The following is a 27,982-nucleotide window of genomic DNA, read 5'->3' as shown; positions in this document are numbered from 1 at the left end:
TGATAAAATGATGAAATATTTCATTAATGTAAAGTTTTTGACACATGTATGTCAGTACAAAAATGATTGGCAGTCCATCCAGGACCTGTTGTAATGTCGACTATTGCTGCATCCCTAAATCCACACTGCCAGCCAGGTCAAAGTCATGACGACACAAAAAACTGCATTAGCCAAGTGGAGGATCGATAGGAGACACTCAACAATACTGACTACAATTATTATTTTAAGTGGAATACTTTCATTAAATCCAATGTTTTACAAAGCCAGTGTGACGCATGAAAACTGTCGCATCAGAAAGCTTCCGTCTACTTTCGCCTAGTTTGCTGATTGTCACAAACCAAAGTTAGGGCCAAGGTTAATGCGCCAAAGGATTTTTTATTTGAAATTAACAGACTCAAATATTTACAAAAAATAAGCAGAATGTAAAGGAGTGTGTGTTAAAGACAGCAGAAAATATCAAACACACCGAAACCTGCAGATATTATATCACTCCTTATATCATTCAGCCTTAAAGAGAGGGAGGGACGTGACGACACACACGCAACAATCATACAAAGAGGACAGCATTGCATACACTGACAAAAGCCTCAACAGACCAGAATGCATTGCAGCGAGAAACAAACCGTTTGAACGAGACGCTCACAGCGCTGTTTTTTTTTTTCTTTCTTGCTCCGGTTGAAGCTGCAGTTTCACGGAACTTGTGCGGAGTAAATGTGTCAACCTCACGGCTCAGTGCAACACGATCAAACACGTCCTCTGGAGGAGAATTAAATCATTTGCATTTCAGTTACTGCTGAAGTGGAAGTACAGACGTAAAGCGGTGAAGATAAATCACAACACTTCAGATGCATTGAACATCTCAGGTGGGGTTGGTGACGTGTTACAGCGCGAGCAGGTGGATTTTCCCTGTAAAAAGAGAGGGGGTGTGAAAATCACTTTAAATTTTAATTTCCCCTAAATTAACTCCATTGAATATGTCCATCATAAGTGGGATGTAATTCTTTTCTTTTTCATCCAGAAAGTAGACTGGGTCCGTTATTAGATTTGGGTTGAAGCCCTCCTCCACCAGCTTCACCTTCAAATGCTTGAACGTGCCCGTTACGTCCAAAGAGCTCTGCAACAGTCACAGTGCAGTGAATTATTTGGGTGAAAAAACAAGAAGTAATGCCAACACCACGGGTGAACACTGTAAAAAGATAACTGGAGTAAAGGTACCTGAATCCTCATAAAACGGGGTCGTGCGTAGGCTGGCAGGAAATTTTCAACATGTTTAAAAACATCCACAGAGTCAAATTTCAGTCCGTCTCTTAAAGTCACGGCAGCCATCCCAGCCCTGCCCTCCTGACCTGCAGAGAAGAGTCAAAGCCACAGGCACTAGTTTACTGATGGAAAGCATTCATCATTTAAAATACATAAACCATGGTGCGTTCAGTGACATAACGATAACCAGCAGCCTTGTCGTTATTGTTCATAAAAGGGCAGTTTACTAATTTTACACATTAATATGAGTTTACTACTAGTCAATAGTGGTGATATGTAGCCAGTGATGAAACTGGAGGACAAAATAACCCTGATGATGTCAAACTAGGGGTGTGGGGGTTGAAAGATGTGGACATTAAACAGAGCGGGGAGGGTCTAATAAAAGACCAGTTACACTATGGGAAATGCAGGACCCAGTGTTTTTGGAAAAGCAAGGAACATGAAGACGAGAAGTTGTGACAACAGCACACGTTTCAGCAGGAGCCTCTCCTCAAAGGGCATTTGTGGTTTGCGTGAGGAATGGGAAAAAAAGGTAAAATCTTGTTTTCTCAGCTCCACACACCCGGCTGATCGCTGATTGACTGTTTCACAGTTCTGATATGTGAACAGTGTGGGGGCGGGACCTTCAGAGTGTCAGCAGATCTCAGACTCTCTTAAACAGATTTTGATCATCTTTTCTTTCATCCGCGAGCAATCCAGGTTTATGGAAGTTAAGCTGGTGGTCGGACATCGGCATCAGTGTTGGCGCTCAGCCTGACTGGACATGATGGACACCGTTGGCTGCTTCTGTTTAGATCAACCGTTGTGGCAGTCCAAATGAAGTTGAGTGTTTGCTTTCATTGTTCTTTCAGTTCAGGTTGACTGTGAACTGAGCTGCCATAACGTGTTGCAATTCACATTTCTTCACAGAAAATATGTGACGGGTATTATCGTGCTGTGTTTTGAACTTAGACCTCTGTGCTGCATGTCCTTCCTTTGCCGCCTCTGATTGATTACCACTTTACACAACCTGCGTCCGAGTTCAAGGGTGGGATCCTCTGAGAGCCCGTGAAGATCGGACCCTGAGACGACTTTAAAGCCAGGATGAACTTGCTACTCCTCACCAGTCTGGTCTCACAGAGTCTCACACTAGTGATGCATCCAGTTGGTCCTTGTCTGCTTATGAAGTCAAAGTTTATGACCAGGACACTGACTTCAACTGACCAACAAAGTGTAAATATAGGCACCAACGGGAAACTGGGTCAAGGTCCACGATGCCTGAGCTTATAGCAGGAGCAGTGCCTTTTTACTTGCTGCTCGACACATGGGTGGAAACGATGAGTCTTGTTTGCCTTTGTTCTAGTTGAATGTTGCAAACGGTGACGTTCTTGCTTAACTTCACTCTGTGTTTCCACCCTGTAGTGATTCTTAGGAGTTTAGTTCAACTGATCAACCACCTGGGGGCAGATACTTGGTAAATCTGATGTGGTCATAAGATATTTACTGACTTTACAAGATGACAAAGAACATCTAAGAACTACTATTGAACAACCAACTGTTTGTGTAAATTCAGGCATTAGAAGGCTGAACATTGTGAAATAGGACAAGTCTTGTTGGTCTGTTATTAAATTCAGGCTGAACCCCCGAATGAACCAGCTACTTATTCATTTCAGGTCTAAAATAATTATGTGACATTATTGTGACTGAACTACACTGTCAACACTCTTCACTTTGGGCTTGTTGACTTGTTCAGGGCATCAGAGGGAAAACGATAATCAAGCTTCTGCTGAAAATCCCTTCAGGTAAATATGATGTGAGCTTTTATTAATCTGTTTAAAGTTTCATATTTCTATATCTGAAGGAACATGTATGTTAGAGTAAAAACAATTCATCATTCGCTGATTGACAGAGAATTAATAGTTTTGTTAAAGTCATTCACAAAAAATACCAAACATTCCCTTGTCCCCTGATTTTGAAGACAGCAAACTGGCTTTTATGATCTTGTGATGGACGATTTGTCATTGTTTTCTAAAATTTAACAGATTATTATTATTGCAGATGAATTACCTGGAACTTTAACTCCATACACAGTGGCTTCTTTGACGCAGCCAGCCAGCGAGATGACGTCAGCGACCTCAGTGGTGGCCACGTTTTCTCCTTTCCATCTGTTGACAATAAAATAAATAAATAAAAACCTTAAAGCCTGTGAGCGCTCAGACGTTTCAGCTGCATTCGCCTGAAACAAAAGATGAACTCACCTGAACGTGTCTCCAACCCGATCCTGAAAGTAGATGAAATGATCCTCATCGACGCGCATCAGGTCGCCGGTGTTGAAGTACACGTCTCCTCTCTTGAAGACATTATGCAGCTTCTTCCTCTCCGTCTGCTGCAGGTCTCTCACATAACCAGAGAACGGAGCCCTCACTGATATTTCAGACACCAGGAGTCCAGGCTCACCTGAGGGCAGTCATCTTAAAGTGTCATTAAATGTAATGTTTTCCTGTATGTGTGTGTATGAGGTTACACTCTTTTCTAGCGTAAAAGAAACCAGATTTTTTGATGGAGTCATGTACGACAGACACTTAAAGCAGAGGCATGAAAAGTGTTTTTAAGTCTTGTAAACATTCACTTCTTGTACAATTGTTAAGTGGCAGTGTAGAGCACAGGAATCCAGCCTAATTAAGGAAGGTATAAAATTGATTAAGTATCTTTAATCATGTACAGAAACCACCATGCTGAAAGGTACTTGGGTGATAGCAAGAATTTTAGAAACACTACCGTCACAAGTCGAAGCAGCTCTTCCTCCCAAACATCATTTTAAAACCAAGAGATTCTGTTCAATTTATTTGAATATTTTTCTTTTTTTTTATACAATTCTTTATTCATTAAAACCAGTTGTATGTCCCTGAGTTTCTATATATGATATAATAATAGTCTCTATCTTTATGCCACCAGGGATACATTCCAGTAACTGTTATATTTAATCTATTTATTCATGTATTTCTTCAATCTTGTTGGCCTCAAAACTGTCACATTTAGGGACACTGATTTTAAAAACTACAGGTTCAGGTAACTACGTGTAACTTGAAATTATAAAATATAAAGTGTAACCATATTCCATGAAAAACACATAAATTAGACTTCTGTGTCTACAGCACTGGCACTAACACACCTTTGTCGGCCTCAATGCAGAAACCAGATGAATCCCTCACAGGCTCTCCTCTTTCTACGTTGTATTTGATCACAGCATGAGGAAAAAATCTCTGCAAGACAATAAACAAAACACATTGATTCTTACTTATTGATTGACACCTTTCACCTCATAATGCAGAATGAAACCTGGACTTTTACCTTGTTGAGGAAGGTGTCTCGCCCAATAGCTCCGATCTTGCCGCTGTAATTCAGCAGAGCAAAATTCCCCTCCGTTGCTCCATAAAGCTCTCTGATCTCAACGTTTCCAAACCTGCTTATGAAGTCCCTCCACACATCTGCTCTAATCCCGTTGCCTATTGCAAGTCTTACTTTGTGGCTTCGATCACTGAGTTTCTGTAGGGAAAGAAAATAGTAAGAAGAAAAGGTTTCTTATTATTTCTGGTGACCGTTAATGTGTCAGACTCGTTGATGTTAGTGCTGCGACATACAGCGCACCGACGTACCTTTGGTGTGTTGCACAGGTAACGCATAGTTTCACCTATATACTGTATGACAGTGGCGTTATATTTTCTGCAGTCGTCCCAGAACTGAGAGGCAGAAAATTTACTCCTCAAAGCCACGGTGATACCTACACACGACAAAAAACAAAACAAACAAAAAAACAAGAGCACCCAGCTGTTTAAGGAGTTTATTTAACCTTGTTTTCAATCAACCATTTCTGTAGATGTTGATGGACTCGGGGTGAACGCCACACACAATTTAGGAAAGCTGGGAAGTATTGAGAGACAGACTAGTGCACTTTGGTTTTGGTTTATTCATTGCATTTTGTTGACAAGAAGGAAAATATAGAATAACACCAGCCTTATCTCTTCAAATACAAAATCGAAGATGTTATTAAAATATTACCAAACAGTATGCGTACCTCTCTCAATGGCTCCGGTGACACCCATGAAGCCGGCGCTGTGATACAGAGGGAGGCTGACGTAAATCACATCTCTAGAGTTCACTCCTGTTAAGAGCTGAATCCAACACATGACCCACAGTCTGGCATGAGTGATCACTGCTGCTTTAGGGAGACCTGGTGAAGAGGAGCCAGAAGGTAGGTAGGTGTGTGTGTGTGTGTGTGTGTGTGTGTGTGTGTGTGTGTGTGTGTGTGTGTACAGCTTCCTTTTACTGTTGCATCCTGCACATTGGCACCTGCAGTAGCTCACCTGTTGTCCCAGATGTGTATATGTAGGCTGCCGGACTCTGCAAGGTTAAATGTGACCTTAAATCCCTGGATAGAGGCTCGGAGGACGCCTGGCTCATTTTCTCTCTGAAGCTCTCCACACCTGCAGCTTTGCATCCGTCAGCCAGGATGTAAACACTGACCTGCTGCTCCAACAGACTGGGCAGGACCTCCTCCACAGCATCCTGTAACTCTGCAAATAAAACCAAATGAACATGTTCACTGCGGCTGACAGACTTAAGAAGATTAAGAAATATCTAATAAAAAATGTCTTCATCGTTATCTTCAGCAGAAACGTATGATTTTGATACAGCATGTGAAACGTGTCAAGGAGCCACAAGTAAACACTGCTTTTTGTCACAAGTCAAAATATCTGGGAACCAGAGGTTTAATCTTTAAAACGATAGCTGGTCAAACATATGTTTTATATCTAACATCTTAATGTGCAAAATAACAGACAACTAAAGCTTTCAAATAAACGTAGTGGAGTAGAAGTATAAAGTAGCATAGAAAGGAAACACGACAAGTACAGCGATTGAGTAAATCCATGTAGTTACTTTCTACCACTGCTCATCTGTGTTGTCAACATGTAGCAGGTAGGAGACTTCCTCTCTGTATTCGTCTCTCCCTCTGCTTTCAGTCAGACTGACTTCAACACAATAACAACTTTCAGGCAATTGTTTCTTGAAGTGTCATGTGGCACACTTATCCTGCGCATTGCAAATGATAACAAAATCAGCTCTTCATCTGATGATACCGACATGTGATAATATTATTGCAAAGGGAACTGAAGTTACATGTTGCGTAACATAAACCCAACCCTGTTGTCCTGCAACGAAGGAGAAAGAGAGACACCCAGTGTTGGAAGGGAACTGAGGACATCATGTACTGTACTTGACATGCACAGAACAATTTTGATGTGTTGGTAGTTCATGTGAGTGTTTCTATTTCATGTCACTTTATACTATTGCACTTTTTAAGATTTAAGAAAGAAGACTTTTCATAAAAAATACATACACGTTAGATTGATAAAATAAAATGTATTCATATAGATTAAGTTGATAAACCAGCTTAAATGAATCATTTAGTGATAATACGTTTATTCTTCTACATGAAACACCTCAGTGCAGGACTTCTACTTCCAAGTCTTTTCACAGTGTTGTGTAAACAGTTTTCCCGCCACTGGAGAGAGGAGACATAGATGCAGCTCTTACCTGCAGCTGCGACCAGCGTGTTGGCCCCGCTGCAGCTGAAGCAGTGTAACAGGGACTTGGATCTGATGTTGTAGTTGAGAAAAGCAGCGGAACATCCGATCTTCACCAGGCCCAGCCAGAGCCACACGAACATCGGCTCGTTTCCGACTAACATCGCCACCGTGTCGCCTTGTTTAACGAGCCCGCTCTGCAGGAAGACTCTCGCGGCTTTGTTGCTGAGAGCATCGGCGTCCCGGTAGGTGAAAGTTTCATCTTTAAAGTGAATGAACGGCTTGTCCGGCTGCGTCCTCGCCGCCTCTAGAAACCGCCCCAGGATGGTGAAGTTGGTCTGCATGTACTTTAACAAGCAGCGCCGCACTTTCAATTTAGCAAGCACGTATTGGACATCCTGGATAAAGTAAGGAAAGCGGAAGAAAAGTCCGAGCAAAACAATTGCAACTGCAAAGACTACCGAGACGAACATGTTCATCAGTGAGGAACCTCCAGCGTTTGGAGTTTTTTACCACTGAAGAAGGTCGAGGGGCAAAACCTGCAGAGGAGGAGCGCACACTCTCAGAGGGGCTGGGGTTTACAAAGTAGTTATAAAATAACTGGAGCACCGTGGGATTTGGGATAATTGATTTACAGAGTATACACCACTTGTTTCGTTTCTGTCAATGATTTTTAGCCATTGTTTCAGATCTGTAACTATTGCTGCTGTCCTTTAAATTAAAAATTGAAACGTGATCTTCAAATAGTTAGTAAAATAAATAAAAAAAAGCTCTGCACAAAACGAGGTTTTGGTTTCATATTAAATATAGTAAACAGGATTTTACTTGAACCATTAGACATTACTAAGACTACATTTTCAGATCATGCATCACAACAACAGAGTTTGCTGGCAAGGCTCAGCTCCTATGACAAATGAATTATTCCCTCTTAATTTGTAATAAAATTATAAGATTTATTCAAATTAATTAAAGCAATATATAAATAAAAAAACATTTATAATCTATACACAGCATATCTCCTTAATGTGATATAAAATAAAAAAAAGTATAAAAACAAAAATACACAGGAGTCTAAAGCCCGGAGAGAGAACGGAGCAGAGTGACTGAGCTTTGAATGAACCAGCACCTTATCTAGTGCTGTAATGGGGCGCTGCCAGTATCTCTCATGCAGGGTGTCACAAGTTAAAAATTACAGTGTGGTAAGAGCTGCGACTTTAGACCTGAAAGCATTTGCAGATATCCATGATGCACAAGAAACACCTGAACACCAAGAACTCATTATCAACACTTTACTGTGAGTCATCAAATACTCCAGACTGAAACTAAATATTCTGACAGCAAGATTTTGTTTTGGCTCACTGCTCCTGGTTTGGATGTAACTGACAGCCTAAGTAAACCCTCGTTTACTCATTTCAACCCAGATCATACTGCTGTCAGTGAGATTCAGCACCACGACCTGCAGCTGTATTTTTAAAGCTAGGCTAAAATGTGACAGGGACCGTGAGGGGCCAAAAGAAATATGCAAATATTTACAGAACTCTACTTGTTTTGCTGTTTGGAGTGAGAGGTGCAGCATGTGTTTCTTTTACTCTGGAACAAACTATGCATTAAAGCAATAGTTTGACATTTTTGGGAAATACTCTTATTTGATTTCTTGTCAACAGTTAAATGAGAATATCAGTACCATTGTGAGGCTATAGGGGGTTTATCATAGCATAAACAATGAAATCATGGGGAAACTGCAAACATGGCTCTGCACAAGGGTAACAAAATCCACCTACCAGTCCCTGTGAACCTCACCAAGTAACAAGTTCTATCTTTAAATCTCGACATAAATCTTTTCATTAAATCTTGTTTAAAATCAAGAAATAGTAAATAAATGTCATGCCTCATTTGTTTAGTTTTTTTTTTGAGGTGGATTTTGTACCTTTGGACATCACCAGGTTAGCTGTCCAGTCAAAGTTAAGGAAACAGCGGCACTCTGCAGCTTCACATTTAGCATACAAACATAGAGTAAGAGTGGTATCCACTTTTGTATTTCCCTTGGGTTAGGGTCTATTGACTATCTGTCAAACTATTCCTTTAACAATCGTAACACAACACAGACAAAAACACACAGCAAGCAACTATGAAGGCAAAAGTTCGGCATCATGTAAACTTCATACACTGTATTAAAAAGGCACTATTTGGTAACGTAACTGAAATAGTCAAGTCAGTTCCAACCTCATCTTCCAACCTGATACCTGCCCTTTCACTTTGTCATTTTTGTTGGTAGAACGGACTGTCAAAGCCGCTGTCCTGCTGGCGCCGTCTCAACTCGGAGAACAGAGGCCTGGAACAAACTCCCTGCTGCTTCTCGGCCTCAGAGCCAGGGGTGGGCTGTCTGTGTGTGCTCATCTTCACACTGGGAAAGTTCAAAGTCTGGGTGCGAGGGGTCTTCTGGGCAATCTCATTATAAATTGTCAGGTCCGACGCGTCTGGAGTGAGGCCACCAAACTCTCCTAAGTCACTGGCCGATGCAGCAGAGACAGAAAACGGCTTCACCGGTTCTACTTTCCTCCCTGAGCAGGAGAGTCTAGGGACTTGGAAGCTTGTGTCCGAGTCACTACTGGTCATGCTCCAGTCAGTACGTTTCTCATCTCTGACAGGAGCCTCCTGGACGGGGAAAGGTTTGCTCTGTTGCTCTGAGTCCAGGCGGTTGACTGCTGTGCTGGAGGCTCCTCCCTGCAGGTAAAGCTCCCTGTTCTTACTCATCACAGATGCGGTGACAAAATCCACCTGGGTTGGAGAAGCCACCTGATGAGAAGACTCCATCTGTTGAGGTTTGTAAGAGCGAAGGTGTTTGTGAGCTGCGGTTTGGGGTTTCATGGCTGCTTCCACTGAGGCCTCCTCCTTCGCAGATGCAGATATGTCCTGGTGTCTCAGAGGTTTAGTCCTGGGTGCAGCAGTTGGTTTCTGCTCAGAGTCAGCAGAAGTCTCCTCCATGTGGGATCTCCCCTCTGCCCCGATGTCAGGAAACTCAGGTAGTGTGGACAGGTTCTTAATGAAACCTGCATTTCTACCTGGAGGGCAGCCAGTGGTGGATACAGCTGTGGAACAATATGCCAATAGAAAACACAGATCAACAACATATTTATATTTTGAGAAAAGAATCCACAGTAATGGAGTTCTGTACAATAGGACTCACTTGGTAAACTGCAGTTCTTTCCAGATTTACTTCTGATAGGCGTCTCCAGCACTTTAGCCATGGCCGCCAGCTTGCTTGCAGCATTCATTATTTTCTTTTCAGCTCTGCAGAAGATGGGAAGATCAATACAATTAGCCCGAGAAGCCATGATGAAGCAAGCAAACAAGTTAAAGACAGTAACGGCCTCTTGCCCTGTGGTCTTTCCTCCATCCTGCAGCAACTCCTGCAGACAGGTCAGATAATAACGCCGCATCTTTCTGGCAGTGTCCTGCCTCTCCCTCTGCACCTCCATGCAGATCATCTCTGCTGCTCGCTCCCGACTCTCCTGAAGGTAACGCAGCATGTCTTCTGTCGGAAAAGAAAAACACAATCACAGTCACAGTCTGTTCTTTACCAGGTACATGTGAGTGGAAGTCTTTCTAGATACACAAAACCACGGTCAACAGTGTCTTAGCACTGACTCCCTCTATCACAAATATATTATATTGTATTATAATTCTGGTGTCCATGACACTGAATACTGTAAATCCACGCAGATATCCCCCTACAAACAATTATAAACTAATAAAGAAAAGCCTCATCACCAACCTCTGATCTTTTCTACAGTCGTCAAGTATTGCTGCTTCATCTCCTCGAGGCCCTGCTGAAGATGTTGCTGGTGATCAGAAGTCCTGTAAACAAAAACATTAAATCTGTAGGGGTTATTTGACTGAAATTCATTACCACAACTAATGGTAGCTATGAATGCTAATGCCACTGTGCTCATCTTGGAGCTTAAAAGAACAAAGGAAATCTATATATCAAATAAAAGCCTCTTGTTCATATGCATTGTTTTTAGTTTCACTGAACAGCAGAAGTTACATACAATTACCTACTGAAGTCAGGTTTCATGAATACAAAATGCTTGTAAAATTATAATCTGACTATAGTTGAAATGATTAGTTGATTAATCAATTAGTTGATTGACATGAAAATAATCAGCAGATATTTCCATTTGGTGCTTAACTTTGTTTCACCTTGTAATAAACTGAGTATCGTCAGGTGTCAAAGCATTGGACAAAACAAGCAGCCTGATAACTCCACTCTTATGGCACTGAGATCTATCATTTCTGTAACGTTTGTAAATGGTTAACGATGTAACAATAGATGAGGGCAACTACGCAGTGAAACAATATTTCATTCAAATGGACTTTATTAAATCAAAGCTAAGAAATGATAAAAACACAAACCCTGAGGATTCCTTGGCTCTCTTCACTTCGTCTATCTGCTGCAGATGTTCCTCCTTTACCTTCTGTAAGCTGCTTTCATGCTCATCTACAAGAAACAGTGGTGTGTCCCATCAACACGGATGCACAGATGTAGTTGAGTAAATCTATTGAAATGTCATTTAGAGAGACATTTTAAATGCATTAAAGAAATATACCTTTAAGGTGCTGCATGGCGGTTTTGTGCTCTCGAACGCTGTGCTGGAGTTGACGACAGGCTTTCTCCAAGTGTCTGTGGAGCTCCTGATTCTTCTTCTGCAACTTGCTCAAAGTCTCAGTGCACTCCTTCCTGCAGTGAGCCTGCTCCTTCCTCTGGGACAAAGAGCCTGGAAACGGTGGACAATATTGTTGAGTAAACTTGTTGATGGGAACTCTGCTATTGTCAATCAAATCCATTGTGTACTGCATGTCGAATGTATTTAAGTAGCACACTGTGACATTACATACTTTGCATTTTGTTGATTTCTCTTTCATGTTGCTCCTGAGTTTCCTTTAGCACACGACTCAGTCTCTCCTCACTTATCTGAAGGGACCGAAATGAAACCATGACAGGGAGAAGCAACTCAATCACTGCACCACATCAGAGACAAAATCATACAGATGAATCCTAATTAAATGCTACAGAACTTAATCATGGCAACCAGTCCTCCACTATCATTAACAGATAACACCACTTACTTCATCCTTAGACAACAGATAATCCAAGAACAACTCACTTTCTTCCATTCCGTCTTGGCCTGGGATATTACCCTACTGACAATGTCACTGCAGGATGTTTGAATGATGTGTGTTAGTGTTGTCTCTGATGTGGCCCCACTGGTCCTCCTGGTGCTTTCAGTGCCCTGCTGATCTGTTTTGGGGTCTCTGAGAAGTTGTGCCTGGACCTCTGCCAGTCCAGTCTGAAGCTCTGCCAATATTTCATCCCTGATCTGCTGTCTCTGGGTCAGTTCTTTCTCTGCATGCTGACAACTCCAATCCTCCTCCCGAGCCCTCAGAGTCTCCCGAAGCTTGGCCTCCATCTGCAGGAGCAGCTCCTTCTTCTGGAGGTCGGCCTCCTCTCTGGACTGCTGCAAAGCCTGCTCCAGCTTTTTGTGCTGGTCTTGCAGCTTGGTTTGGTACACCCGCTCACTACGAACCTGAATGACCGAGATCTCCTGCTGTTTGTCTCGGTTCCACACTGCCCTAGCTCCGGCCAGCTCAGCCTTCAGCAGGGCAGCTTGTTCTCTTCTCACTTGCTCCAGCTGGCTCTGGAGAGTTGCTACCTCCTCTTGGAGCTCCTCCACCCTCTGCGCTCCAGAGCTCTGCTCCTCCAGCTGGTTCTTGTGTTTCTTATGCCACTGCTCCTCTGCCTTCCTCAGGGCCTGGGACACCTGAGACATTTAAAGAAAGATACATGATCACAACAGAAAAAAAGGCAAATGACAGCAGTGACATTTTTTATCATGTCATACCTGTTGTTCTGTGCATTCTTCTTGTAGTCGTTCCCATTTCTCCCTCTCTGTTTGGAGACACACTTGGTATTCTGGTAATGAAGTCAAATCCTCAGTCCAGCGATTGTAGGCCCTGGTCACTGCACCTTCAACCTGTAACACCAACACATATGTCCACTACTAAATTTGACCCTTTCAATTAATAGGGGCATGAGTCAGAGGAATGATCACATGAAAGTGTGGGGACAGAAAAGACTGCTGTTTACGTCCCTGTTTATCCAGAATCATATAAAATATTATTATTTATTACTTGTGTGAAATTTTGTCATAATTGTTGTGTGAATTCTTGTGTTATGGCTAAAAACATGTTTTGCAGTGACCTTGACCTTCGACCACCAAAATCTAATCAGTTCGTCCTCGAGTCAAAGTGAACATTTGTGCCAAATTTGAATAAATTCCCACACGGTGTTACTGAGCTATCGCCGTCACAAGAATGGGACAGATGGCCAGACAACCCTAAAACTTAATGCCTGGCTGTCGCCAGCTGAGAGTTATAAAAAGAAACCAGTAAAATATCATGTTAATATGGGTAGAAAATAGCTTTACCGAGTCTAATGCTATGGGTATCTAGTTTCCAATTGATGGCACACATACAAAAGCTAATTGGTACATGTATTATAAAGACAATCCAGTGACCTGCTTGGCCATGTCCTCCAGGTGTTTCTCTTGAAGTTCTCTCTGGGCTTGTTTCCTGGCTTCCTCCACAGTTTTGCGTTTGACTTTGTCGGCTTCTACTTGCAGCCGCTGTTTCTGGGCACTGAGCCTGGAGTCCAGCTCCTCGGCAGTAATTGTCACACTGCCGCCCTCAATCTCATCTGTTTGACAGGTGACCTCAGCTGTCTCTCTGTCTTTCTCCCTCCTAGCCTCCTCCAGCCTCTGGGTCCAGGTCGTCTCCATCTGCAGCACAGAAGCAGGAAAAACATTCAGGTCTGAAGTGAAATTTCCATTTGGGAGTTGAGGAGAGCTGGACAGTGATTATGGGAAATCATACCTTTTGCAGCTCCTCCTTCCATGTAGCCTTTGCCGAGGCTACATGGGAGTTCACCTGCTGCTGGATCTCATCCTCCTTCTGTTTGGACCAGAGAGCTTTTAGCTGGTTTATTGAGGCCTGATGCTGAGCCTCGAGCTCAGCCCTCAGCTTCTCCACAGCTGTACCACTCTCCTCTCTCATTTTTTCCTGGGAATAACGACCAATCAATCATAAATCATTCTCAGTCCACAGGTAATCTAAATTTGGATACAGGCACCTTCATCACGGCAGAATAGATGTGACATACAATGTACAGCAATGCAATAAACAAATTGTCAAAAAATAAATAGTAAAAGCTTTGCATCCCCGCTTTGTTCACATGTACAAAATCTGTACCTTACTAATATAATAAGGTATAATAATCATTTCCCCTACAATAGTGTACTTTGATCTTTTGAATGTTGTTTCAATGCTGGTTTGATAAGCGTAAGAACCATGTGCAGTGTCTTTTGACATTTTAGGATCTTTTATTCACAAACCTCATTTTCTCTGATCAAAGCCTCCTCCTTCTCCCCGTCCCTTATTCTTTCCTCAAGCATGTCCTTCTCCTTGCAGACAGATATGTAACACTCTTGTACGGCCAACATCTTATCATTGACCTCAGACAGCTGGGTCCTGTATAGGGAGCAGTAAACACCATCAGCAAGTAGCAAAGGCTTGCAGTCGACTGAAATTCCCATGTGCTGAGGACTTACTCTAACTGTTGGACCTGCTGCTGGTGCTGCACTGTCAGCTGTTCAACCTGAGTGTCACGTTCCAGCATGAGCTCCGTTTTGACCCGGTTCACCACGTCGTCCCTGTGCTGCTGATGAATCCGTTCAGATCTTCATGAAGAAACAAAGATTGTTTATATGAATCGATACACACACCTTGAAGAAAACAGCTATTGTAAACCAATTGCCATCCTCTTTACCTCTCAGCTGCTTCCTGCTTTTCTTGGTCCAGATCCTGGATCATCTCCCTCATCTTAGTGCACAGCTCTGAGTTGGCAGACCTCACCTTCTCCTCACTCTGTTTCAGCTCCTTATTCTTTTTCTCTAGCACCTACAATTGGGACAGGACAACAATCTTTCACGATTTTGTCGAAAAACAAAGAACATTAATTTGACAGTGAACTACAACCAACCTCCACTTGTTCCTGCAAGTGTCGCTTGTCTTCCTGTAGTCTCACCAACTCTTTCTGAGACTCTCCAGTCAAGTTTAAAGGTTTCATCTGGCTTTTCTCTCTGACCTACGAACATACAGAAAATGCAGTTTTTCCTATGATCACTGTCTACATCACAGCCATTTCATTTCTCATACCATGTCATTTATAGCAAGTTTTAGTTCCCTCTTGAAAGCAAACCTCTTTATTGTAAAATGACTTAGTCGGCAGTTCAACACTACATCTTATATCTGTTCATGAGGGTGGTGGTGGTGGGGTGGGGCTCACCGAAGAGCTGAGGTTCGCTTCATCTAACTGTGTCTGCAGTTCGTTCACTTGGCTCTGACAGTGCTGGAGCTCCTCCTGCAGCTGACTGATCTTCTGCCGCTTCCCCTTCAGACTGCCCAGACAGCGCTGCATCTCCACTCGCAGCAGCCGTAAAGCCTCGTCCTTGGGCAGCTTGGAGTCTGACAGGTGAGCCAAGGCAGTGCTGACAAAACAGTAAGGAAAGTCTGATTTGAATGGTTATTGATGCCAGTGGTGATCCTAAAGTTTCAGTAAATACTAGCACTCATGTTACAAACACAAAAGGACACAGCCTGTGAAAAGAGAATCAGAGGTACTGTAATGATGACAGTGTCTCTTCTCTACAATCATGGCGTACCTGTGAAGCGTGCCATTCTTCCTGTTTGCTTTCTTCAATCCTAAATCCATACAGGATTCAGACAGCTGGTTCTCCCAGTCACTGCTCAGGTCTAATGTGATGACACCGTGTTTGACGGCAGATTCATACAGAGTGATCTGCTCCTTCAAATCAGCCAGATCCTCCTTCAGGGTAAAATGTGAAATAAAAAGTTTAAAAGATCATCAGTCAAGTTTAAGTATATATGTTTTTGTTGATTGATGTTTTCAGAGTGGTTTCATTTTGGGACAGAAAAATCAGAGGACAAACCTGTAAGCCTTTGTTCATGTTTTCACTCAGTGCCTTGGCTGATTGAGTCTGTTGGAGTTTGATTTGAATCTGACTCATCTCCTGCACTGAACCTGAAAAAAAGCAGAAGCACAACAGACAAGAAAATATAATTTAAACTCAAGCAGAGTAAAAATATGTGCATAGATATTGTTTGTTAATGTTGACGCATAGACCCCTTCACTCACTCGTCTGCAGTAGCTTGGCACATTGCTGCTGACTCTCCTCCAGGCGCTGAGTGAGGGCGTTGATGACTCTGGCTCTCTCCAGTTGCTCTTCTTCTCTCTGGCGCTCCAGCTGCTTCACCTGCTCTCGTAACCTCAGACCGACATCAGTCTGGAAGCAACAATACAACAACACTGTCAACATACACTTACTTACGCTCTATCTGCAGGTGAAATATCTTGGCATTATTTGAAATTTGATGTCTCATTGTTATGTCTGATGGATAGCCTGTTGACTGATTAATCTCATTTTACACTGCTGCATCCGGTGACAGAAAAACTACAGACCTGTTCACTCAGAGCCTGAGAAGCAGAGTCAAGCTTTTGCTCCAGGGCCAACAGTGCAAGCTCATGCTGCTCCCGTATGATGGTGAGGTCCCTGTCATGCTGCTCCCGCGCTCTGGACAGGGTGTCAGAACGACAGAGCTCCAACATCTGCTGCTTCATGCTGTCCACTGCAGCCTCTGCCACCCTCTGCTTCTTCATGTTCTGCAAACAAAGTAAAAGTACAGTATAAACATCTTTTATCAAGGGTTTCAAGAGAGATATTAATGCTATCTGCTTGTTTCAGTCAGCACTTTAGGTCTGTTTCAGAATGCATTGTGTATCATTATTTTATCAGACTTTTAAATTCTGTAAAGTTGACACTACTTTTGTTGTAGTTTGATTTGCATCCGATTCATCTCCTGCACTGAACCTAATGAAATTACTGATAACTTGATGTATTGCATACTATGTCTTATTTTGCTTTAAACAATTAAGAAGATACAAAAAAACAAAAAACTTACCTCGTGGTCTCTCTCAGTAAGGACCTGTATTTGCTGCTCCATAGCCTTCACTTTGTTTTGCATTTGAACCTCCCTCTCCTTGGCCTCCTCAACCAATCGACCTGATTCCTTTAGACTTACTGCTTGGCCATCCTTTTCATCTGTTGATGGCAATGACAATATTTCCAGGGGCAGTACATCCAACCCAAAAAACAAGAACACAATAGACGAGCACAAGATTGACTGTTTCTGTTTCTCTCAACAGCCACAAGGGGGCACATATTTAACTGTGTGAAGACATCCAATTTCATTTCCATCTATTACTCTCAATAAACCACTTAATAATAGATATTGATAGACAGCCAGCTCTTAACATATTTGTAAAGTGTCAAACACTAATGATTAAAGACTCCCTCATAACTCTTCCACGCCTATAGTGAATGATTTATTCAAATTTTATTTCAGTTTATTCAAAGTCCAGGTGAGCCTACATGTAACATCATTACATTTCAATCCTTAAAGTATCACAAAGTATCATTACTTCACATGGGCTTTGTTCTGTAATAAATGGAAATTTCATTCATTTTCATTCTAATTTTGAAGGTAAAAACAGAGTGAAAAATACCTTTGACAATTGCGAACTGATGCTCAAGGTATCTCATGTTACGCCTTGAATCTTCCAGTTTTCGCTCCAAGTCCTCAATTTGCCTTTGATGAGCTTGGTTTAAAATCTGCAGCTGGGCGAGCTGCTCTCTATCAGCAGTTTCTGAAACACAGCACAACATTTCGATTCAACACATCAGTCATTTAGCCCTTATTTAAACAGTGTGAAGACATGTTAACTTTTAGCAATGTTGTTTGAGAGGGTGTATGTTATACAATAATAGTAATGGCCTCCAGTTTGACAGTGGTGAACTGGAACAATCAACCAAGAGCTTCATGTCTATACATCTTGATGGATAATAACATCCAAAAAAGGTTGGGTATTAAGCCTACAAAAGCTACTGAATAACCTCCACATGACACAGAAATATAAGAGGAACAATCTCTGACAAATTTTGACCTTTAACAACGCTACACAAGGAATTTTTTAGGAAGTCACTAAAGACACTAAATACTGAGCTCACAGTTTCCCCTAAGATTACTGTGCAGTATCTCAGGTTTGTTTAGGCGGATGAATCTCAATGGCAAACTGCAACTTTGCTGATCTGAAATAACACTATTCCATGGTGGTTCATGATAGTTGCTATGGCTGGTACATGAACACGGCTCATTGTTTTTAGTTTGGCTCACTTTCACAGCCTTTCTGAGTCAAAAGAAGCTAATTTGTGTATTGCTGTCCATAGAACAACTAAAGTGTAAAGTAAATGTATTGCTCAATGGCAATTTGACAATGGCAGTTGCAAACAACAGAATACTCCAGATTCTGATTTTTCACTTGAACAGATTTTTCTCATCCAGTTCAGCAAATTACCTAAAGGTCTATTTTCAGCTATTATATAGTCATGTGCTTTTAATCCAGCAACTAAAATCAAGACCATAAGACTCACGTTGTGTCGAGTCAAGGAATTCTCTTTGCAGATGGTCAAACTGGCCACCTTGGTGAGCGGCCTGCGAGTTAAACATCTTTGGCTGATGGGCAGGATGGTGAGGATTGTAGCTGGCCTTGTACTGATTTACAGTGTTGTCCCCAGTTCCAGGCTTTAAATTCAGAGGAACAAGGACAAAAAACAAAGACAGAGCATGTTTGAAACAAAAATATTAGGCGTTCAATAACACAAGCATGAACCAATTGACCAAGTTCAGCCATCACTGCAATGAACCACCAAATATTTTGAAATTTGTATTTTTAACACGTGTAGGACCCTGCTGTTATTTTATCAGTTTGCAATGATGAAACAGTCCACTCACCTGAAAATGGTTTCTGGTATGGCTTTGCTTGTCTCTGTATCCTACTTCTCCATTATATTCGACGTGGTTAGTAGTGCCTTGAGGGTATGGTTTGGACTCATACTCATCTGTGGAGAAATCATTGGTCTCTGTAGACTTCTCTGTGCCCATGCTAGTGTATGTACAATCTCCCTGGGTGAAATGGTGATCCTCTGACTGCTGGTTCCAGGTGTGAGGCGGAGGTTGACTTTGAGGATTCCTCCGATGTCCATTGATCTGAACAGCATCATCCTCATAAGTGTAGTCATCATGAAGGCCTTGGTCATAGTCAGCTTCATAGTTCTTCAAAGAGACCTTGACAGTAAGTGATTTTTTTTTCTTTACAAGTTCAGAAAACAAAAGATCTATCAGTGAAAACAAACTAACATCCTACCTGTTCATGAGAGACTGGCCTTGGGTGATTTGACCATTGCTGAGTCCATGTGGACTGTGGGCTGAGTAGAGAGGGCAAAAAAAAACCAAACATAAATATTATAATACGGTCATGTTATAGCTGCTTGTCTTGAACTACAGCCTGAATTCTCCAAATCTGAGATTATTTTTGTGTCAGCAGCAACATGTTTGTTACCTGTTGCCAGTGTTTTTATTGCTGCAGGTAGAGTACTCCAGCTCTGGAGAGGAGGAGTCTCTGCTGTCCTCCAGCATGTCATCAGGCAGGTCTGTGAGCAGTTTGTGCAGCTGTGGAAAAACAGCACATGGAAATGAGTCACCAAGGTTGCTCCGCAAGTTATAAAGTAACAAAGAACTAGAAAAAAAAATCTCAGAATAGCAAACACCTGACAGAATGAGAAACAGAAGTGAGATTCTGTTATCTTGAGAAGAATACAGCTCAATATAGCTGATAAAAATACTGCACAGGACTTCATGTGCACAATCATCTTGCTATTGTATGTGTCATGCAATTTTTCAGTAAGTATGTATATCTCATTCTGGAAACAGCTAAAAATAATTGACGATTATTCGATTAGTTGACTGACAGAAAACTCATTGCTAACGATTTACATAATCAAATCATTTAAGTCATTTCAGATACAGTCAGTCGTGAGGTCTTGTTGCCTCGGTGTAAAAACATCTTAGCTCTTTCTGACACAAAAACAAAAAGGAGAGCTCTCCTCTGTGTCAGTAACAGACTGACCAGGCTTGCTTTAAAACCAGCTCTGTGAGATGGAACAAGCAGAGCCAGCTGGACTTACTTCCCACAAGGACCGTTGAATATTCCTCAAATCCTCCACTGTGTCCACAACTGAAGGACCCATACTATCCCACTTATTTATCCAAGAGGTAAGAGGCACTTCTGCTTCAGCTGTGAAGCCACATGATAACCTTCTAGCCTAATCTGTCTGCACTGAAGACCTTCTGTGTGAAACATCCAAAACGTGCCTGGCATGCTGTCGGCTCCCAGCGGCTTTGCTATGTTTTGCTCCCAAAGAACTCCATTGTTTGGACAAAACATATAGCAAGATTAACTGGAGCAGAAACATTCCAATTACCAGTAGAAAACATGTTCCACTTGGCCAACTTGTGCATAATAAATAGGCTATACCAAAGAAAGAAATCCATTTAAGAATCAATAGTCAAAGTACCATTCTTCTGAGTTTCTTCATGCTTGCTCTACTCATGTACTAGTGGGATCAAACACAGAAAAAAGGTGACCTAAATAGGGCGAAAGTAGGGAAACCACAGGGCAGAGCTAGTTTCAGTGAGACACACCTGGGAGGAGGACTTTTCCTTGAGCCAATAATAGCTCAGCTTCATAGCGCAACAGATTGTAGGCGTAAGTAATAACACATGCCTGTGAAGTTGTGAAGCTGGCCGGGCTTGTGAAATTCAAACAGTGCACACCTCAAATGCTTCCCCAAACAACAACAATACTACCTCAGAAAAACAAATAAGAACTTGATAAATTTAAGGTTCTCAAAAGAGAACATCGCCATTTGGTAAGTACACAAACATGAAAATGTACATTAGCAGCCAGTAATTGTGATATCACTTAAGTAGAGGTAAATGATGCCTTGAGAACTGCATATACCACAGGTTATCTCTCCACTATTTCATGATGCCCTGGATATATCCTGTCATCTGACCTATTGGATAGTGCACTGCTGTTTGATAATATGTAAAATCAAGAAACTACCGCTGATCAAGCAATCTGGAGAGCTTTAACAAATCACAACGGCACACAACCACAAGACACAAACATGATTGTAATAGAAATGTTATCCCAACTATACACTCCTGTAGTTACATGTGCTGCACCTCTTGCTCTCTTGCATAGTCCTCCTGGTCGTATTCTTCCTCCTCGTGTTGGGTTTGAAGAGCAGCACTGTCAAAATCAATAGACATGATGCACAGCCTGCTGGTGTGTAGGGTGTGCTGGGAAAAGAGATAAAAACGAATTTAACTTATAGGAGGGAAATCACAAACAAACAACAACTATGTGTAAGATCGCTCTAAATATTAGATGGTGGATAGTAGCCTCCAAGGCTCAGGAACAAGCAGAGATGATTAGAGTAAGGTTGGTGTTATTTTGAGCATCATAAGACAAGGTATGGTTCATGTTAAGGTAAGGGGTAACATACTTAGACACAACAACAACTATTCCGAGCCCTAGGATCATGTGATGGTGAGCGTAAATTTAACCAGTCAAAACAGACACACAGCTTACCTGTGAACATGGGACAGATGTTTCCTTTGTTTGGCTGCTTATTCCTTTACTTGTGTGACGTTAAAATGTATGAACTGTATTAAACAGCCACATTACTGTTCACAGTACAAAGCATTGACGCTAGCGAACTAGCGTTAACCTGGCCATGTTAGCTTGTCTTAGCAACAACGTAACAACGAGCCCGACAAAGACTTAAAAACGACTTGGTCATGCCTTGAAAAACCTACGCCAAATACGTTTGATCAAAGACTCGTTAGCCAGTAAAATTTTAACACCCATAACATGCTTCTGACCTAGTAGGAAACTTTGTGAGGAACAAAACTAGCAACGGTTAGCCGACTGAACGTCCTCTTTAAGAGCAGAGGACTCGCCCACTTTGAAAACTCGCGCGCATTAGCAGCGCCAAACCACAGCAGGTCTTAAACACAAACACACACACACACACAAACACACACACACACACGCACACACACACACACACACACACACACACACACACACACACACACACACACACACACACACACACACACACACACACACACATTCTCTCTCAAACAAACACACTGGTTTTTGAAACTTTCTTTTCACCACGTATACATCAGTTTAATATGTATTCAGTGTCAACGAAACCCATGCGGCAATTGCCATTACAAGAAGCAGCTTTTTTGGTCGTTCTGCCATCCCCGCATCTGTGATGCTAACCACGTTTCCATAGTAACAAAATCTCTGGAATTATGGGTAGTGTAGTCATCACGTTACCTTGTGTGGGAGTCTGACATTCAGAGACCAACCAGATGTGTGGATGGACGGTGGAGTTCATATTTATTAACTTTAACTTTATTTAGAAAATTTAAAATAACAAGGGTTAGAACACAACGTCAAACAGACATCTATTTATTTATTTCTCTTTCCTTTTTTTTATTCCTTTCTTTACAAATGTCATACGTTAAGATACATTAAACCACAATTTCAAGAGAATAACAGAGAAGTGAAAAAGAAAAAAAAATATGTTGATAAGAATTAAGCAATATATATGATATACAATACTCATCTTCATTTGTTTTCTTCTTTTCATTGAACATTGGGAACTCAACATACAGACATACAGGTAACAGCTCGTTAAATGGTGCATTGCAATTCTAGACAACATTGTACATATTATAAACATGTGACAAATTATATAATGAAATATAAATATAACACATAGAGTTTCTAAAAAAGACGTGCTTTGGTTGAACTGTGTTAAACCCGCCCCCCTGCCCTCTTGTCTCTTCCGTGTTTATGCCGCTGCAGCCTCAGCTGCTTCAGAGTCAGCTCCTCTGTCATAAACAGGAACTTACCGACGTTAAACCGAGCCGAGTTCCTGTTTTAAAACTGACCGCAGTTCAGCGACTTAGCATCCGGGATCCTCTTGTGATAGTCAGCTGATCGTGGCCAGGATATGTGACCAGCTCTGAGCTCTGCTGTCTGACAACAAGAAATCCATTCATAGTTACTCTAAACTGGCAGAAATGGCCACAAATCCACCCAAGTTAAAGACTGCGATTACTGCAAATGAAAGGTGAGTTTTAGTACTATGTGCCGAGGGAGGCAGAGGAGGAAAAGAAGTTTACTCTTTGTCTAATGATTGATCACTTCATTGCTTATTTTTTCTTCCCAGGCTGCAAAACCTGAAAAATACCTTTGAAACAAAGTATGGAGAAGCTCCTCTCTTCTATGCATGCGCACCCGGAAGGGTAAATCTAATAGGTAACTTAATTTTGCATTGGAGGTTTGAGTGGGTTTAGACAGTAGACTGATGTAGCCTTTTTGTGAAATTTAGCATATAGGACTGATGGGCACTTTCTAAGGCATTCTTTTTAAATGCTTAAAACTAGTGGCATTATTGATAGTTAAAGAGTTGTTTAGTAATGTCTGTAATGATCAGTTTTAAGGTCTTAATAAATGCAACCTTTGGATTTCCAAAGTTTCCCTTTGACTGGAGTTTACGCTTTATATTTATACATGTATTCCTGTTTCACAAGATAACAAGTCAAACTGTCCATGGAGCTTTCTGAAAAATTAAAGAGCTGCAAAAGAGAGATAGATAGATAGATAGATAGATAGATAGATAGATAGATAGATAGATAGATAGATAGAAACTTTATTTATCCCCTTGGGGAAATTCATGTATTATTACAACCCAGTACCCAAAATCTGTTCGTAATAACGGCTTAGCTATGCTAACCGATCATTAGTAAAAGACTACACTAATAAAGCCAACATTTACAACATATAAACCAATTTAAAAGGGTGCCTTATTAGAAAATTGTACAATATATGATATGATATAATGATCCACCTAGACCACAGCTACCCCACAACAGTTGGTAGGCTCCTAAAATCTGCGATGAAATACGGTTTTACCCTCACATTTTTATTCACTGTCCAACTGCTCAATGTGTTTTGTATTTTCAAAAGGAATTTAATTATTTCTATTAGCGAATGGTTTCAGTGTTTAGATACTGTGTGAGAGGATCTACTACCCTTCAAGAAAAACATCTGAGGATAATTTTATAATCAAATTTAAAGATATTGAATATTGGCTATTAACATAACATAACATAACATTTCGTCTCATCTAAAGGCTCCATTTCACATATCTCTTTTTCATATTTCTGATATTTAACAGGAGAGCACATTGATTACTGTGGCTATTCTGTGCTTCCAATGGCTATTGAACAGAGTATCATTGCAGCTGTGTCAGTGAACAGTTCAGGGACGATCCAGCTGGCCAACACAAATCCTCAATACAAGTAAGACTTAACATTCATGATCCTGGCTGAACCTTCACATTTGCCTGTGTGATTAATTAGGGGCTTAAAATGCATGTAGAGTATCATTATCTGTTCTTTGAATGCTTGTTGTTTCTCACTTTGCAGGGATTTCACTGTGTCATGTTTGGAGGACATTGCCATTGACAGAGACAATCCAAAGTGGCATTATTATTTTCTCTGTGGAGTTAAAGGTATTCAGGTAAGACAAGTATTTTGTCCTTCTTATTCTTCATTCATGACAAGGGCAGACTGAAGAATCTAGTATGTAGTACTGTAATAAAAGGATAGTTTAGTTTTGTTTCTGTTTATGTAATGAACCTTCCTGCTGTGTTTTCATTTCCAGGAGAAGTTTGGCATTGCACATCTCTCAGGGATGTTGTGTGTTGTCGATGGAACCATTCCTCCAAGCTCTGGTCTGTCCAGTTCTAGCGCCTTAGTTTGTTGTGCTGGCCTTGTAACAACGGAGGCGAATCAGAAGTCTCTATCCAAGGTAAAATGCCTTACAATTGAAGCATTGGTTTTTCAAAACACTATATATTTGCATTGCTTTAGTCAGGGAATGTTGTGTAAAAGAAAACAACTAATGCTAATGTCGATATCTGTCATTATTAAAGGTGGCCCTTGCGGAGATATGTGCCAAATGTGAGCGCTACATTGGCACAGAGGGAGGTGGCATGGACCAGTCCATCTCATTCCTGGCAGAAAGAGGAACTGTATGTAGCTTTCCCTCCTGTACATGAGGTCAAACAAGTGATGCTAGTTCATCAGTCATTTTTTCATCCAAACCATTAATATACAAAACAATGTAAGAATAAATGCATGTAGTGACTTGAATAATGATTTATTCACTATGCTTTGTTGTAAATTTTATATGTAGGCAGCAGTTGACCGCTTGTTTCATCAGTTTTAAAACTTTTTCTTTCAGGCAAAGCTGATAGAGTTCCAGCCTCTGTGGGCCACTGATGTCAAGCTCCCAGACGGGGCCGTGTTTGTGATCTCCAACTGCTGCGTAGAGATGAACAAAGCTGCTTCTTCTCACTTCAATATCCGTGTGGTGGAGTGTCGGATCGCCACAAAGGTACGCTGACCCCGACCCCTGGTTCTCAACCTCATTTTCTAGGGGTGATTTATGTGAAAGGGGAAAAACGATATTTTAAAATTCCAAAAACCAAGTAAATATGTGTAAATATCATCATGGTTAAAGTGGAGAGAGTTGTAAAACGTCTCACATGCTTAAATGTGAGTAGAAACTGTGTAATATTCCATCAAACTTGATACAAAATGTCCTGGCTGGTGTGAACTCAGATGCTGGCCCAGGCGAGGGGTCTGGACTCGAGCAGGTTGTTGAAGTTGGCCGAGGTCCAGACGGCGCTGAAGGCCTCCCTGGAGGAGATGCTGGCTCTGGTGGATGAGGTGTTGCATCCTGAGCCATACAGCCGAGAGGAGATCTGCAAGGTGCTGGGTATCACCTCCGAGCAGTTTTCCACAGAGCTGCTGAGCGCTAACACTCAGCATGGTGAGCAACAGCACACCAACAACAACAACAATTAGTCAATTAGTAGATTTGAAGATTAATTGATTACATTTTTATAATTGGTTAGTTTTTGGTCAGAACAAAAATCCCTCAAAATTATCTTTAATTATTATTATTCATAGTTTTATATTCTTGTACATTCAATCTTTGTGTTTTTTTGGTCACTGGTAACTTGTAATAGGCATTTGTCATTATTTTTGTTTCATTATTATTATTTTATATATATTTTTATTGCTTGACTAAAAAATTTTTAAATTGATAATCATCATAATGGATAATGAAGATGATAGGTAGTTGCAGCCTTCATTATGTCACCATAGAACTGGGTGACATATTCTTACATCAGTATTGTGATATCTGTATTTCCCTAGACTTAATTGCATTGCACCATACTCATCTGTTTTTTTCTCCTGTCTGTAAATGAACTTTAAAGATTAAAAAGTGATGGTATATTTTGCCAAACCTCAGTATCAGTCGAATGTAATGATATCTTAAATGTTACTATGTAATAAAAGATAAATTTAACAAACTCTTTCAGTGACGCACTTCAAGCTGCACCAGCGAGCCAAGCACGTGTATGGTGAGGCAGCGCGGGTGCTGCAGTTTAAGACCGTGTGCGACTCTGAACCTGCCGAGTCCATACGGCTGCTGGGAGACCTGATGAACCAGAGCCATGCAAGCTGCAGAGACCTGTATGAGTGCAGCTGCACTGAACTGGACCAACTGGTGGACATCTGTCTGTGAGTACAGAAAAATCTCACTTCACCCACTGCCATTACAGATTTACACCCAGGACAGAATGATGCAGAGACATTGATGAGATATCAGGCAATGCAATTTTATACATTTAACTGACAAAAAATATCTCTTTTTCAACAGCCAACTTTAAGTAAATTGGAGTCATTTGTAAGTGTAGCTGAATTGCACTTAGCTGCTTCGGTCACAAGGTCTTGGTATTGTGAATTCTGGCTCACTTGTTGCATCCCAATCCCATAATACATACTAATTATACAGAGTATATACTACACCGAGTACACAGTTTACAACGGCAAGTAACGGCTGGCAGTTGACTGGTTGACTCCAACAGAGACACAGACAGCTCCGGTGTTGATTCATTGACTTTTTTTTTTTTTATTTGCTCACAAGCACTTCCGGAGGATTCAAGCCCGGTCTCAATAAAATAATTCAATATCATCACTTTCGCTCTCAGATTAGGTACATTCATATATTCACATATTTACAGATCATCATTCAACAGTCACACACTCACCTGGGGGATACAAGCCCGGTCTGCCTTTCTCCCCAGTAATGGACTTTATATAGTTGTATTGTTACCTTGGTAACCTAGCACTAAATATGAAAATATTAAATAACATAAAAAATGTATGAATGTATGATCACATGATTAAAGCTACTGATGGCTGGAAACACTGATAGTGTACTGAAACATGGAGCTTGTTCTTGTTTCTCTTGGTTACAGGAAGTCGGGAGCTGTGGGCTCCCGGCTGACAGGGGCAGGTTGGGGCGGCTGTGCGGTTTCCATGGTTCCCAGTGAGAGGGTGGAGTCGTTCTTACAAGCTGTGAGAGAAGCCTACTACCTCCCCGATCCACGCAGAGCAGCGATGGAAAAAAAAAGTCTGTTTGTATCAAAGCCGGGTGGAGGAGCTGCCGTTTTCCTCGAGGAGTGAAATGGATCACACTAATAGAAAGCTGTTGATACAAATATGATTCAGGTTCGAATAGACTGCTGCGGGGAAATAAATGGGGGTTTTTTTCTTTTACTTTTTCTTACACTTACACAAGATAATACAAAACGTAACCTTAATTTGGTATTTGCTTTATACTTTATAGATTCTTCTGGAATACAAGGGCCAAAAATGATTTCTTACAAAGGGAAAGTGCTTTTTGTGTTAAAAACATGTTTTTTATGAATGAATCATGAATGTTGGGGTTTTGTAATGATTTTTGTACATCCAACGCACTGTCTCACTGTTCACCTCAGACTCTTTTCTCATAAACAAAATAAGATTGCAAATAAATGAACAATCAAACGTTTAATTTGTGCTTTATAAAATCCATTCATCCATCTTTTATTAACATTTTTGAGATCAAC

At 41.2% G+C, this 27,982-nt stretch overlaps 3 protein-coding genes and 1 long non-coding RNA gene across 7 annotated transcripts; 2 read left to right on the top strand and 2 right to left on the bottom strand.

The window, feature by feature from the left end:
- Positions 1-355: 355 nt before the first annotated feature.
- LOC130176107 (long-chain fatty acid transport protein 2-like) lies at positions 356-7,584 on the bottom strand. Of its 2 annotated transcripts, XM_056387001.1 has the most exons (11): positions 6,835-7,584; positions 5,604-5,813; positions 5,315-5,470; positions 4,896-5,020; positions 4,591-4,785; positions 4,412-4,502; positions 3,498-3,696; positions 3,307-3,404; positions 1,216-1,346; positions 1,076-1,114; positions 356-906 (listed from the first exon to the last, which is right to left on the bottom strand). In XM_056387001.1, the coding sequence occupies exons 1-11, from the start codon at positions 7,301-7,303 to the stop codon at positions 832-834; spliced, it is 1,788 nt and encodes a 595-aa protein (XP_056242976.1). In that variant the 5' UTR covers positions 7,304-7,584; the 3' UTR covers positions 356-831. The 2 variants fall into 2 exon arrangements, with proteins under 2 accessions (XP_056242976.1, XP_056242975.1); XM_056387000.1 differs by having other exon boundaries at positions 356-1,114; positions 6,835-7,579.
- A 515-nt stretch (positions 7,585-8,099) lies between these two features.
- cep152 (centrosomal protein 152) lies at positions 8,100-21,843 on the bottom strand. Of its 3 annotated transcripts, none has more exons than XM_056386995.1 (28): positions 21,517-21,843; positions 21,108-21,224; positions 19,420-19,529; positions 19,225-19,285; positions 18,813-19,145; positions 18,452-18,602; positions 17,527-17,667; positions 16,923-17,062; positions 16,423-16,623; positions 16,099-16,246; positions 15,893-15,984; positions 15,605-15,768; positions 15,229-15,430; positions 14,923-15,027; positions 14,710-14,840; positions 14,492-14,620; positions 14,276-14,411; positions 13,758-13,943; positions 13,403-13,663; positions 12,728-12,859; positions 11,993-12,646; positions 11,724-11,799; positions 11,435-11,602; positions 11,241-11,325; positions 10,600-10,682; positions 10,203-10,359; positions 10,012-10,115; positions 8,100-9,913 (listed from the first exon to the last, which is right to left on the bottom strand). In XM_056386995.1, exons 2-28 carry the CDS (start codon positions 21,192-21,194, stop codon positions 9,084-9,086), a joined length of 5,067 nt encoding a protein of 1,688 aa, XP_056242970.1. In that variant the 5' UTR covers positions 21,195-21,224; positions 21,517-21,843; the 3' UTR covers positions 8,100-9,083. The 3 variants fall into 3 exon arrangements, with proteins under 3 accessions (XP_056242970.1, XP_056242971.1, XP_056242972.1); XM_056386996.1 differs by having other exon boundaries at positions 18,813-19,133; XM_056386997.1 differs by lacking the exons at positions 21,108-21,224; positions 21,517-21,843 and adding an exon at positions 20,045-20,437.
- On the top strand, positions 9,776-11,209 carry LOC130176108 (uncharacterized). The gene is made up of 3 exons (XR_008828836.1): positions 9,776-9,847; positions 10,229-10,342; positions 10,618-11,209. It is a non-coding gene; the product is annotated as an uncharacterized LOC130176108 (long non-coding RNA).
- Positions 21,844-22,868: 1,025 nt separating the features above from the next.
- Positions 22,869-27,927, top strand: galk2 (galactokinase 2). The gene is made up of 10 exons (XM_056388121.1): positions 22,869-23,080; positions 23,180-23,268; positions 24,191-24,314; positions 24,441-24,534; positions 24,679-24,825; positions 24,950-25,048; positions 25,261-25,413; positions 25,641-25,851; positions 26,408-26,609; positions 27,350-27,927. Exons 1-10 carry the CDS (start codon positions 23,031-23,033, stop codon positions 27,555-27,557), a joined length of 1,377 nt encoding a protein of 458 aa, XP_056244096.1. The 5' UTR covers positions 22,869-23,030; the 3' UTR covers positions 27,558-27,927.
- The last annotated feature ends 55 nt before the right edge of the window (positions 27,928-27,982 follow it).

Source organism: Seriola aureovittata, chromosome 10 (assembly GCF_021018895.1).
Source record: "Seriola aureovittata isolate HTS-2021-v1 ecotype China chromosome 10, ASM2101889v1, whole genome shotgun sequence".
Lineage (NCBI taxonomy): Eukaryota > Metazoa > Chordata > Actinopteri > Carangiformes > Carangidae > Seriola > Seriola aureovittata.
Note: the sequence above shows the minus strand (reverse complement) of the source record. Positions and strands in the feature narration are given on the sequence as shown.

What these genes read in the sequence shown, in the direction of transcription:
- LOC130176107 (XM_056387000.1), bottom strand. Translation starts at nt 7,303, where the DNA reads ATGAACATGTTCGTCTCGGTAGTCTTTGCAGTTGCAATTGTTTTGCTC. An exon ending in ACCTGTGCAACACACCAAAG is followed by an intron (nt 4,786 to 4,895) that starts GTACGTCGGTGC and finishes CTTTCCCTACAG; the next exon opens with AAACTCAGTGATCGAAGCCA. An exon ending in GTATGGAGTTAAAGTTCCAG is followed by an intron (nt 1,347 to 3,306) that starts GTAATTCATCTG and finishes TCTTCTCTGCAG; the next exon opens with GTCAGGAGGGCAGGGCTGGG.
- cep152 (XM_056386995.1), bottom strand. Translation starts at nt 21,194, where the DNA reads ATGTCTATTGATTTTGACAGTGCTGCTCTTCAAACCCAACACGAGGAG. An exon ending in ACTTGCAGGAACAAGTGGAG is followed by an intron (nt 14,841 to 14,922) that starts GTTGGTTGTAGT and finishes TCCCAATTGTAG; the next exon opens with GTGCTAGAGAAAAAGAATAA. An exon ending in AAAGAACTGCAGTTTACCAA is followed by an intron (nt 9,914 to 10,011) that starts GTGAGTCCTATT and finishes ATTGTTCCACAG; the next exon opens with CTGTATCCACCACTGGCTGC.
- galk2 (XM_056388121.1), top strand. Translation starts at nt 23,031, where the DNA reads ATGGCCACAAATCCACCCAAGTTAAAGACTGCGATTACTGCAAATGAA. An exon ending in AGTGTCGGATCGCCACAAAG is followed by an intron (nt 25,414 to 25,640) that starts GTACGCTGACCC and finishes GTGTGAACTCAG; the next exon opens with ATGCTGGCCCAGGCGAGGGG. An exon ending in CAACTGGTGGACATCTGTCT is followed by an intron (nt 26,610 to 27,349) that starts GTGAGTACAGAA and finishes TCTTGGTTACAG; the next exon opens with GAAGTCGGGAGCTGTGGGCT.